The following is a 12,677-nucleotide window of genomic DNA, read 5'->3' as shown; positions in this document are numbered from 1 at the left end:
TATAAACTCTCTTCTAAAGACTTATCAACAGCATGCAGAGCTTCACTCTATGCATGCTAATCTCTTCACTATACGCATGCTAATCTTTGGACCACATACTCCCTAAAAGTACTCCCTAAAACTAAATTTTAGGGAGTATCCCACCCTCCCTACCAGCTGGTTTAAAGGAGTGTGCCTGACAGCAAAGAGTAGCAGAGAGCAACAGATCATTTCATCTTCCCACAGGTATCGATTACTGGAGAGTGGGTGCCCTGGCAGTCAAAAGTTCCGCAGATTGAAGTCGAGACGCACAAAGTTGCCGCTCCAGATGTTGTGGTGCCCACCCTAGACACTGTCCGCCATGAAGCATTGCTATACACTTGGCTTGCTGAGCACAAACCACTCGTCCTCTGTGGCCCACCAGGTTCTGGAAAGACCATGACTCTCTTCAGTGCACTCAGGGCTTTGCCTGACATGGAGGTAAATAGTTTTTTGTGTATAGATTTGGCATGTTAGTAATCATAAAAACTCTCATCTAGCAGCAGAAGGCCAAAATATTTGTGTAACTCCAGTTCATCTGTTGCTTTTTTTCACTTAGACTCTTGCTTAAGATTCTAAACAAGTTTTGGATTTTTTGCTCTAGCAATAGCCACTCAAGCCAATGGCAAATCTTTTTTCTTCTAAAAAGAGGAATGTCAAAAGTAGCTTAATAGAGACTAGGGTCTCTAAAGTAACTCTTATAAGATCCTTGCTGGTCTCTGAGCCAATTTTTGATTTTGAACCACAGTACTATTATTTCATAGACTAGACTGTAGTGTAGCTATTTCATTGTGAACGTAAATTGTTTATCTGAAGATCTTATCTTTACGCCACTCCAAATAGTGGCTTACAACCTTGTGAGTCCAGATTTCCTAACACAACTTACTTTCCCAGTTTTATACAGGCAAACAAAAAAGCTCTTGAAAGAAATGCATATTTTTTTAAAATTACTCAAGACCAGGATGTACAACTTTATCTCTTAAATGTTGCACTGATAAAATGTTACACATGTATCTCAACACATTGTTTGGCTTCCTTGGTCATGCCCTTGCATTTTTAGGTGGTTGGACTGAATTTCTCCAGTGCAACTACTCCAGAGCTCCTCTTGAAAACCTTTGACCATTACTGCGAGTACAGGCGTACTCCGAACGGTGTGGTACTGGCTCCTGTTCAGCTGGGGAAATGGTTGGTGCTCTTCTGTGATGAAATCAACTTGCCAGATATGGATAAATATGGCACACAGAGAGTTATATCCTTCATCAGACAGGTTAGTACAAGTTGAATGATGAATTCAGCTCTTTTGTTGTTGTTGTTGTTGTTGTCCATGGGCCTCCCCTTGTAACCAACCATTTTATTTCCTCAGATGGTAGAACACGGAGGCTTCTACCGTACCTCAGACCAAACATGGGTAAAACTGGAGAGAATTCAGTTTGTTGGAGCATGTAACCCACCTACAGATCCCGGAAGGAAACCTCTTTCGCACAGGTAATACGTCTACAGTGACAAATCTACATATAGTACATGTGCTGATGCCAGATTCTTTTAACGTGCCTTGTATGAAGTTTCAAGGTTTGAACCTGCTCCTATATTGATACTCTGTGCTTTATCAAGTAGCAAGGATCAACCTTGCAAATGGACTGTTACATTTAGCACTATAGTCTATTAGCCTAATCAGAGTCTTTTGAAGTCCGTATGTTACTACTGTATTTAGTGGAAGAGGGTTTGCATCACTCTTGTTTATGCCATTTTTATTTCATGAACCGCCTCAGGCAGGTTCCCTGCAGAAGCAGCATAAAAATTAAGTAAGCAAGATGCCATAAAAATGATCCTTTGTAAATAACGGTGAAAATGGGCTGCACTTGTGCTGAGAAACCAGGATATGACAAAGATCAAGATGGGGAGCTGTGTTAGTCTGTCTGTAGCGGTAGAAAAGAGCAAGAGTCCAGTAGCACCTTTAAGACTAACCAAATTTGTTGTGGCGTATGAGCTTTCATGAGCCACAGCTCACTTCTTCAGATACAGCTAGAATGTGAGTCCATCTATCCTTATGTCTTGGAGAGTTAAGTGATTACAGAAGCCGAATGATAATAGCTGGTGAATGACAAAGACAGGTGTGATTGAATAGGGTGGGGTATGCAGCGTGGTGGTAGGTGTTGAGAAATCAGCATTGGTAATGAGCCAGGAAGCCTTTGTCTCATTTCAGCCCAGGTGGATGCATTGTCTTGAGCTTTGTTACCAGTTGCAATGATCTCAGTGCATGATGCAAGGCCTTTTTGAAACGCTGCATTATTTATCTCCTGCTTTTCTCCACAATGAGGACCCAAAGTGGCTAACAATGCAGAAAAGAAATACAAAAGAATCAGATGGGGAGGGCCATGCTTCTGAGGGCCAAGCAGGTCTCATCTCCTTCTGCCAACTACTCTTCCACCCAGCTCCAGGTTATGACACTTGGGCTAAGAGCTGAACCCCTTTGACTCTTGTTCGTGTCCAAGGGCTCATGCCTATGGGCACGCCAGGACCTTAAATCCCTGTGCATAAAGAGGAGACATTATTAGTAAGGTATTATTCAGCTGTTGCTCGCTAGCTAGCAGAATCATCCCCAATTCCTCCTCTGAATTCCAAAAAAATTAGGCCATCAGAAGTATTTTTGTCCCTCTTTTTAAGCAGCAAGACTCCACTGAGCTGGTGGCTTTACTGAAGGGGCCACTTTTCTGGAGTTATACTTACAACCTTTAAAGCTGAATATTTAGAGGGCTTGTCAAGGATTAATCTCTCGCACTCCTCTCTAGATTCCTGCGCCATGTTCCAGTTGTGTATGTGGACTACCCTGGGCCAGCTTCTCTCACTCAGATCTACGGCACTTTCAATCGGGCGATGCTGAGGCTCATTCCTTCTCTCCGCACCTATGCAGAGCCTCTCACTGCTGCTATGGTTGAGTTCTATACCATGTCCCAGGTAACTAGGCAGATGTAGCCTTTCAGCTCCTTAATGGCTAGAGTGAGAGTAAATTTGGAAATGTACTTTAACTACTCTCACCTTTGTTTACCCTGGTTCTTTAGGAAAGGTTTACTCAGGACACGCAGCCACATTACATCTATTCACCCCGTGAAATGACTCGATGGGTGAGAGGTATCTTTGAAGCTCTGAGACCACTGGAAACCTTACCTGTTGAAGGCCTCATTAGAATCTGGGCACATGAAGCTTTGCGTCTCTTCCAGGACAGGTAAATTGTGAAAATACCAGCCATGCTTTCATTCAGTCTTTCATCATTCTTTGAAGTAGGGTGAAAGTCTCATCTCCCAAAATAGTGAGCCAGTGCCGGATCTAGTGTTCCCAGCACTGGGGACAAGCGCAGTTTGGCTGCCCTCGTGCGTGCACGCCCCCCAGCGCTGAATGATGACATCACTTTGTGATATCATCACATGGGGCGGGCATGCCGCCAGCAGAGCGATAGCAGCAACGGCGGCTGGGAGGCCACCTGCGCCACTCGCCTGCCCCGCTGAGGGGGACGGCCAGCTTGCCGCACACACTCCCTGTCCTGCGGGGCAGGCGAATGGCGCAGGCGGCCCTCTGTGACACTCACTTGCCCAGTAGGACACAGGGAGCGTGTGGCAAGCTGGCTTCCCCCTCAGACGGCCAGGCGAGTGGCACAGGTTGGCCTCCCAGCTCTCCATGCCATTCGCCTGCCCGGCTGAGGGTGGCCAGCTTGCCGCATGCTCCCTGTGTCCTGCTGGGCAAGCAAATGGCATGAGCAGCCGCTCAGCCGCCTGCGCTGCTGCCAGCACACTCCCGGCAGCTGGCAGCTGCGCCTGGCGCCCCCTCTTTGGCAGCGCCAGGGGCAAACTACCCCCCCCGCCCCCCCTCGATCCAGCCCTGTAGTGAGCCTGCAAAGGATAAAATCTCTCTCTGTAATACAGTTTAGCTAATATTTAGACATGTTTTAGCCATTTAGACATTAGAAGGCTGCATGTTATCCTAAAATAAATTTTTCATATTAATCAGCAACTGATCAAAAATAGACTCCTCCTTATATTTAAATATTTTTTAAAAGCACTGGTAGTTTACAAATGTCTCTCAGCTCTCCTTGTATGTGAGCTGCTGCATCCATACAGAGATTATGTTCTGATAATAACTTGGCCTCCTGGTTGGAAGAAGAATGTTTTTTCAGTTTTCTGTGTGGTATTACTAGTTAGGCTGGACACAGTCCTGTATGTTGTTGGTCCACTCCTGAGTATAACTATTACTGCTGTTGTTTTACCAGCATTCTTCTATTTATTCCTAGGCTTGTGGAAGATGAAGAGAGACGTTGGACTGATGAAAACATTGACATGGTGGCTCTGAAACACTTCCCCAACATAGACAAAGAGAAAGCAATGTGCAGGCCCATTCTGTACAGCAATTGGTTGTCAAAGGTAAATGCAGAGGATGAATATAATCTTTGCTTGCTTGTACTTTGAACATGCAAAATAACCATGTTTTGTTACTACGTGGATTGCTCAGTGGGTCATTCCTAAGAAGTTACGCTTTCCCTCTGCGTGATTCTTAAATTCTGTTTCTGCACATAAAGATAGATATGGCCTGGGAAGCTGAGGAAAAGTAATCGTGCCATCAACTACAAATGATAGTCTGTTTAACTTAAATAGGATATGTATAAAAACTATAGCAGTATTGCCTCTGCCATTAGCAGCAGATGTGGAGTCTTGGCTGGAAACATTTCTTCTGGGAGTCCTTTGAGTCACGATGACTGTTTGAAAAAAAATCTCTCCCTCCTTTTAAATTTGAACTCCAGTCCCACCTACACAGTTACTTGGAGAGCAGCACGTAAATGTTTTTCCTTGCTGTCTACTCCAAAACCCATGACATGAAGCCCTCTCTGCATTTGAAAATCTCAGTTGATCATTCAAGCTGGTATTCTCATGTGTCACCTTGTTTTAGGAAGACGTTTTAGGCTGCTATCCATCCCTGTTCTTGACTTGGGAAAAGCCTGAGGGTGGTTGTCATGCTAAGCACAAATCACTTGACTGGGAGCAGGGGAGTACCTTCTTGTGAAGGGAAGCACGTCTTGAATCTCAAGACGTTACTATAAGCAAGAGCAGCCCCGACTCTTTCAAGTGTTTGTGTTTATGCATAGAGCAGAAGAGAACTTGCATTTAATTGTCCATACTGTCCTTTTAGGATTACATCCCAGTGGATCAAGAAGAGCTAAGAGACTATGTAAAAGCCAGGCTGAAGGTATTCTATGAGGAAGAACTTGACGTACCACTGGTCTTATTCAATGAAGTCCTGGACCATGTTCTACGAATTGACAGGTACTACATGCTTATTATCCAGATTCATTTCTTATTAGCGAGTAGTAAATCCATTTTAAAAGGGGATACCATTCATCCTGGCTGTTGTACCAAATAAATGAATGGTTGAGAAGGATCTTGAATACTGCCTACAGTTCATCTTCAAGCATCGTCATGTATCAGTCATGCATCGTGTATTTGATTAGGGAAGGAAGACAGGTAACTTAGTCCTGTCCTGTTGTCAAGATCTCTCTCTCTCTCTCCCTATCCAGGATCTTCCGTCAGCCTCAGGGACACTTGCTTTTGATTGGTGTTAGTGGAGCTGGAAAGACCACGCTCTCACGATTTGTGGCTTGGATGAATGGCTTAAGCGTCTACCAAATTAAGGTTGGTATACCGACTTTGCCCCCCAGAAAGGGCAAAGTTTGCATTTCTTCTTAAATGCTGCAGGCTACATCAAGGCCATATTTAACACAACTGATGTTTCTAGGTGCATAGAAAGTACACTGGAGAAGACTTTGACGAAGATCTAAGAACAGTATTGAGACGCTCTGGCTGCAAGAATGAGAAGATAGCATTCATAATGGATGAATCAAATGTTCTCGATTCTGGATTCCTAGAGAGAATGAATACTCTTCTGGCCAATGGAGAGGTAACCTTGTTTGTAACTATGAGTCAGTAAACAGTTGGATTTCTGGTACTTCACTTTTTTTTAAAAAAGCAAACAAAAATAGTTCAGTCAGGTTCTATCCAGGTTGTTGGAAATATTGCAATTAAATTACACGGGGACTAAATTTTGCCCAAAATCTGCACCCGAACAATTGTGCATTCTCTCTTACAATTCTAAATGTGAACATTGTATTCCAGCCCAGCTTGGAAAGAAAGTCTTCTCCTGCTCACATGGTGGTTTTAGTTAATCTGGTCCTGCTGCCTCCCTGGCCTATTTGACAGGGTTTCTGTGCTTGAGACTTTGAGATCTGCAATGTTTTTCAGAACATTTCACATGATGCAAAAAAAACCCAGAAAACTTCTGCATCAGTATGTCAAAATAACTTGCTTATCCCTCATATTAGGTTCCTGGTCTGTTTGAAGGAGACGAATATGCCACTCTTATGACTCAGTGTAAGGAAGGAGCTCAGAAAGAGGGCTTGATGTTGGATTCGCATGAAGAGCTTTACAAATGGTTCACCAGCCAAGTCATTCGCAATCTCCACGTCGTCTTCACCATGAACCCATCTTCCGAGGGCTTGAAAGACAGAGCAGCCACATCCCCAGCTCTCTTCAACAGGTACACATGCTGCTTATTTCCCAGTGACAGAGTGTGTGGATTCTCTTACATTGAAACTCACTTAAGATATGGGATGGAACATTCAAAGGTTGCGTTTTCTCTTTCAGGTGCGTCTTGAACTGGTTCGGAGACTGGTCAACTGAAGCCCTTTATCAAGTCGGCAAGGAATTTACCAGCAAAATGGATCTCGAGAAGCCAAACTACATTGTGCCAGACTACATGCCAGTTGTATATGATAAGCTGCCACAGCCGCCATCACACAGGGAAGCCATTGTAAACAGCTGTGTATTTGTTCATCAGACCCTTCATCAGGTGAGTTTTTCCTCTTTATCTTTTTTGTTTGGACCTCCTAGCAGCATGTATCATTCTGTCTTCTCCAAAAGCATTGGCAGAACAGTTTGCTGTTCTTTCTAAAACATACTATCATGGATATGGCTAGAACTATACGGGAAGAGTTGTTGGATATGACCAAGAAAGTCATTCAAGATACCTTTACACACAGAAAACAGGGGTAGCCTGGCCCCATAACGAGACAGGCCACAAGGGGAGTCTAGAGGCCTAGAATCATAACAACCTTGAAAACGGGCATAAAACAATAGAGTTACACAGTAGTATTGCCATGTGTAGATTAGAAGAGCTGTCTAACACATATTGATATATACCAAGGCCCAGGCGCAGGGAATATCTGAGAATGGCAGGAATGTTTAACTTTATAGAAGCTGGCAATATTATTTAAGGATAGTTGCATTGATGGAGGGCCAAAAGATATTCAGACATATGAGAAACTTGTAATCACTAATTGTACATAGACTTTGTTAATGCAAGAATAAACTATTGTTCTATGTTTCAAGACCATCTCTCAATTACGGATAATCTTGTTTGTGTATGAAGCCATAAGGTAATAAGTGAGCCAAGTATTTGAGTGTTTGAAGTGGGATACACAGCTGTTGCTAAGAGAAAGCTCTGAAACCCTATAAATACGACTGGCTAACTTGACTGAGAGCTTCTTCTTAGAAGGGGCTCCTTGCCCGTGGCCTTCATATTATTGGGCAAGATACTATTTGGACTCATGTAATTGCTGTCCTTTAATGATCTATGTAGTTAAAATGGATAGTATGGTTTTTTTGTTGGTTGAGTTGATATTAAGAACACTGAATAATTAATTTGTAATACGAAAGGCTTAAAATGGAAGCAGAGACTCCGTAACTGTATTACTTGTGTACAATAACCTGTAATAATAATAATAATAATATTTGATTTATATACCTCCCTTCAGAACAACTTAACACCCACTCAGAGAAGTTTACAAAGTATGTCATTATTATCCCCACAACAATCATCACCCTGTGAGGTGGGCACGGCTGAGAGAGCTTCTAGAAGCTGTGACTGATCCAAGGTCACCCAGCTGGCTTCAAGCAGAGAAGTGGGGAAACCAACCCAGTTCTCCATATTAGAGTCCCACACTCTTATCCACTACACTAAACTGGCTCTCAGTGTCTTACATAATATACCTAAGACACTACCTGTGGTGTACCTCTTTCCAGGAGTTAAATGATTTGATAAAGGAAAACTAACTAGACACTTAAGTGCTTTCCTGTATCTGAATCAGGCCTGACCGGAGTCATCCAGAACAATACCACAAATGATTTCTGAAGCAGTGCTGTCAGATCAGTAAATGTTCCTTCCTCCAACAGGCTAACGCTCGCCTGGCGAAACGAGGAGGCAGGACCATGGCCATCACTCCTCGCCACTATCTGGACTTTATCAACCACTATGCCAATTTATTCAATGAAAAAAGGAGTGAGCTGGAAGAACAGCAGATGCATTTGAACGTTGGCCTTAGGAAGATCAAGGAAACAGTCGACCAGGTGCGAACCTAGAAAAGGAATCGAAACCTTTCTTCGCCATCTTTGGGAACAGTTGAAGCTTCATGTTCTCCTGGTTGATATAACTGAGAATCTATTATTTATCTCAGGTAGAAGAATTGCGCCGCGACTTGAGAATAAAAAGCCAGGAGCTGGAAGTCAAGAACGCCGCGGCTAATGACAAACTGAAAAAGATGGTGAAAGATCAGCAAGAGGCAGAAAAGAAAAAGGTGGGAAACACCGGAAGCCTTTAATGCACAGTCACATGCCAGCTGTCTTAAACCCGTGGTGGCGGGTCTTCACTGTGTCCTGTGTAACTTGCTTGTAGGTTATGAGCCAGGAAATCCAAGAACAGTTGCACAAACAGCAAGAGGTCATTGCAGACAAGCAGATGAGCGTGAAGGAAGATCTGGATAAAGTGGAGCCTGCAGTCATTGAGGCTCAGAATGGTATGTGCATGTTACATTTACAAATGATCCCTCTGAGTCCAGTCAGGACTTCTGCAGACAATGGGGCGTGTTCATGCTTTTAGATGAGCTATCTTAGTAACAGCTCGCTCTCCGTGCAGACCCTAATAGAAATGTAATAGTAGCCTCCAATGTTGCTGGCCCCACAAGCAACCAATATTTTGATTTAAGCTTAATCGTTCAAGGTAATTTTTTTTTTATTAATCATGTTAAGACTTTAGCAGGGCAGAACAATGCTTAACGCATCCCCTTCAGAGTACTATTTTAAAAGGTCATGTGGGCAATTTATTACTTCACTGTGATTCTTTTAAAGAAGTTAAAAGGTTTTAAATTGTAAAAGAAAAACCTATCTTAAAAGTGATTTTCCTGCAGTGAATGTGACTGCTTCCTCTGGCTGCTATTTGTATGCACGCTTGCAGAAAAATTTTGATAAGTTAATTGTTCCTTCAAATGTTTGAAATGGTGATGCTGAAGGCTGAAAAACCAGGGACAGATCTATGATCTTCCTGCCCTTCCTTGCAAGCTCTAATAAAGTCCGTGTAAGAATTGCCTGTCACATGGTGCAATTTGATTTTTTTCCCCTCCCAAATAAGCTAAGTTGATTTATGCTGAAGCTTAAAATCTTTTAAATCTTCCTTCTCTCAAGACTTGTTAATCAGCTTGCTGTTCGCTTGTTTTCTCCCAAATCAACATCCTTTTCTATCCTGGTTTGATCGGGTTTGCTCCTGCATAGCTGTTAAATCAATAAAGAAGCAACATCTGGTAGAGGTCCGTTCTATGGCCAACCCGCCTGCGGCAGTGAAGCTGGCCTTAGAGTCCATCTGTCTGCTTTTGGGCGAAAGCACAACTGATTGGAAACAGATACGGTCCATCATTATGCGGGAAAACTTCATCCCAACTATTGTAAACTTTTCGGCTGAGGAGATCAGGTGAATAACCGCAAATACACAACGGCTGCTGCTGAGAAAAGAAAGAAACTGTTCATGAGAGGTTATACAAGAAAACACAGAAGATACAAACTAATTTTTTTAAAAGCATACTAGTGGCCATATTTGGTGATCTTGGAACTGAAGTTTCTTTCTCCCATTCCCTGCAGCAGCCTTAACATGTGGTGGTATTGCATGCTGAATGCTTTTTTCCATCCCCCTTACTAGCCGTGAGCTCTATAAAGAAGCAACACCTTGTCGAAGTAAGAACCATGGCCAACCCACCCGGTGCGGTGAAACTGGCTTTAGAATCAATCTGTCTCCTGTTGGGTGAGGAGACAAATGACTGGAAAAAGATCAGGCCAGTTATTCTCAGAGATAATTTCATCAGCAGCATTGTCAACTTTAATATCGAAGACTTGAGGTATTTGGGTTTTCTTAGCTTTACGTACCATGGTGATGGGATATATCTCGTAGTACTTGGTGGTGGTTGCATACTGAAGGATGCAGCAGACTTGTCTATACAATTCCTCAAACTCTTTTTTTTTCTGCCTTCCTCTTTCAGTGATGCCATACGGGACAAGATGAAGAAGAACTACTTATCAAATCCAAGTTACAATTATGAAATAGTGAACAGAGCGTCCTTGGCCTGTGGTCCTATGGTAAAATGGGCTATTGCACAGGTAAATATTTTGTGCCAGATCATGTGGAGGGATAATGCAGTGTGTTTTGAAAGTGACGGGAAGGGTTAGAAAGCAACTCGCCAAGGGTCACTCTTGCTAGTTAATGCTGCAGTCCTTAAGTAGTCTCACAGTAACTTACAAAATGGCAAAGCCCCACCGTAGACATTCTAGGGCGCAAGACTGACGTCCTCCTTCTGTTCCAGCTGAACTATGCTGACATGTTGAAACGAGTGGAGCCCCTGAGGAATGAACTGCAGAAACTTGAGGATGATGCCAAAGACAACCAGCAGAAGGCCAATGAAGTGGAACAGATGATCAGAGATCTGGAGGCCAGCATTGCCCGCTATAAGGAAGAGTATGCCGTGCTGATATCGGAAGCTCAAGCTATTAAGGCAGACCTGGCTGCTGTGGAAGCAAAAGTGAGAGCTTTTCTTTTGTTAGGATCTTTTTATTCGGTGTTCTTAGAATTTGTCAGTGACTCCTCTCTTCTGTACCACCAGTGATTTTTTAAAAGTTCCATTGCTATGTAAAACACATACAGTACAGTATTGATAAACATGTACTTTTCATCTGTATCCTTTTTATTATTTACATTCTCTTGCAGCACCTGTCTGGTGCTCACCTACTGGGTTTTAAGGCTACCTTTAAAGTAACCTTGAGAAGTAGTCTGTTTTGCAGCACTTACTGCATCCCAAAGTTTGAATAGCCATTTTCTTTTGTTTGTGTTCATAATGATTTTTATTATGATTTCTAACACCTTGCAAAATATGCCCTATTGAAGACTGAAGTTGAAGATTTTTAATTTTTGAGGACTTCAGGTAGACTGTAACAACTTTTCTACCAGCAAAAAAGGCAGAAGGAAGTGCTTCTTGGTGACCAGCAAGGCTATTGTAGGGATTGTGGGGCCCATGTAGACACAAGCCATATGAGGTTGTTGTAAAGGGGAGGTTTGGGTGGGATTATGCAGAAAAGCTGGTAAGATTCAACCCTGTATATATTTGATTCCTTGATTTGCAAGAGGCGTTAATACTGCAGAGAAACATTTTTTTAAAACATCTTTTTTGCATGCTTTTTGGTGATATATGCAATATATATTCCCACAGCCCTGCCCCAGATCCTCCCACACATTTTCTTCCTCTGTCCAAATACTTGAAATATGATTTTCTTTTTGGATCTCTAAAAACTTGGGCAATAGTTTCCTTAATGTGAAAATATCACCAACAGTGTGCTTTGATCTAGCCTTTTCCTAAGCTTATCAACCTGTTTTGCTTCCAGGTAAATCGTAGCACAGCTCTGCTGAAGAGCCTGTCTGCGGAACGTGAAAGATGGGAGAAAACAAGTGAAACCTTCAAGAACCAGATGTCCACCATTGCAGGAGACTGCTTGCTCTCAGGAGCTTTTATTGCTTATGCCGGATACTTTGACCAACAAATGCGTCAAAACCTGTTCACAACGTGGTCCCACCATTTGCAGCAAGCAAACATCCAGGTAAGAAACGATCCTTCATGGAACATAAAACCAATCATTACTGTTCACCTGAAGGCTTAACATTTTTTTTTGCACTCCTCTCTTGAGCCCAGCTTATATATGTTTCACATCTGTCCAGTCTACAAATCTGAACTTAATTTAGCGCGAATAGAATCATCACATGCTTTCAGACTATTGTCTGTTATGCAAAAAGATGTGGTGGTATATGAGCAATTTGGGAATATGGAAGGTACTTCCCTGACTCTAGGCTTTCCACCATCTCCTTTGAGACTCGTTGCAGAGAGTGAGTCATTGGTTTGCAATCAGTGATGGATCTTCTGCTAGACATATCTTGGCACGGGATAACTATTTTCAGGACCCAGCCACTCCTAGCATGTGAACTACAAGCAGCAGACACATTTTCTGAGCTGCAAGGCAGTCAATTCTTTGGTATGACTTTACTGAATGACAGCAATTCTTGGTTTACAGTTTCGTACAGATATTGCAAGGACTGAATACCTGTCCAATGCAGATGAACGCCTTCGCTGGCAGGCAAGCTCTCTACCTGCTGATGACCTGTGCACAGAAAATGCAATAATGCTCAAGCGGTTTAACAGGTACTCTTACGTTTTCCGTACATTTCATGCATATCGGTGACTCTTTTGAAAGCCAGCA

The 12,677-nt window shown here is 42.8% G+C and overlaps 1 protein-coding gene across 2 annotated transcripts in view; it reads left to right on the top strand.

Annotated features, from left to right (window-relative positions):
- The window catches only part of DYNC1H1 (dynein cytoplasmic 1 heavy chain 1), a 60,549-nt gene that overhangs the window by 29,080 nt on the left and 18,792 nt on the right, over positions 1 to 12,677 (top strand). The window contains exons 38-56 of one of the 2 annotated variants that reach the window (XM_054971699.1): positions 226 to 459; positions 1,079 to 1,285; positions 1,382 to 1,503; positions 2,808 to 2,973; positions 3,078 to 3,241; positions 4,301 to 4,430; positions 5,194 to 5,327; positions 5,579 to 5,693; positions 5,797 to 5,958; positions 6,380 to 6,594; positions 6,702 to 6,906; positions 8,289 to 8,462; positions 8,570 to 8,689; positions 8,788 to 8,908; positions 9,660 to 9,855; positions 10,418 to 10,535; positions 10,739 to 10,954; positions 11,811 to 12,023; positions 12,492 to 12,619. In XM_054971699.1, coding sequence (XP_054827674.1) covers positions 226 to 459; positions 1,079 to 1,285; positions 1,382 to 1,503; positions 2,808 to 2,973; positions 3,078 to 3,241; positions 4,301 to 4,430; positions 5,194 to 5,327; positions 5,579 to 5,693; positions 5,797 to 5,958; positions 6,380 to 6,594; positions 6,702 to 6,906; positions 8,289 to 8,462; positions 8,570 to 8,689; positions 8,788 to 8,908; positions 9,660 to 9,855; positions 10,418 to 10,535; positions 10,739 to 10,954; positions 11,811 to 12,023; positions 12,492 to 12,619 — 3,140 coding nt within the window. Of the gene's footprint in view, positions 1 to 225; positions 460 to 1,078; positions 1,286 to 1,381; positions 1,504 to 2,807; positions 2,974 to 3,077; positions 3,242 to 4,300; positions 4,431 to 5,193; positions 5,328 to 5,578; positions 5,694 to 5,796; positions 5,959 to 6,379; positions 6,595 to 6,701; positions 6,907 to 8,288; positions 8,463 to 8,569; positions 8,690 to 8,787; positions 8,909 to 9,659; positions 9,856 to 10,080; positions 10,277 to 10,417; positions 10,536 to 10,738; positions 10,955 to 11,810; positions 12,024 to 12,491; positions 12,620 to 12,677 lie in introns of both variants that reach the window. The other variant, XM_054971698.1, reaches the window with a different exon arrangement.

The sequence above is a fragment of the Eublepharis macularius genome, chromosome 2 (assembly GCF_028583425.1).
Source record: "Eublepharis macularius isolate TG4126 chromosome 2, MPM_Emac_v1.0, whole genome shotgun sequence".
Lineage (NCBI taxonomy): Eukaryota > Metazoa > Chordata > Lepidosauria > Squamata > Eublepharidae > Eublepharis > Eublepharis macularius.
The sequence above is the reverse complement of the archived record's forward strand: the minus strand, read 5'-3'. Positions and strand labels throughout refer to the sequence as shown.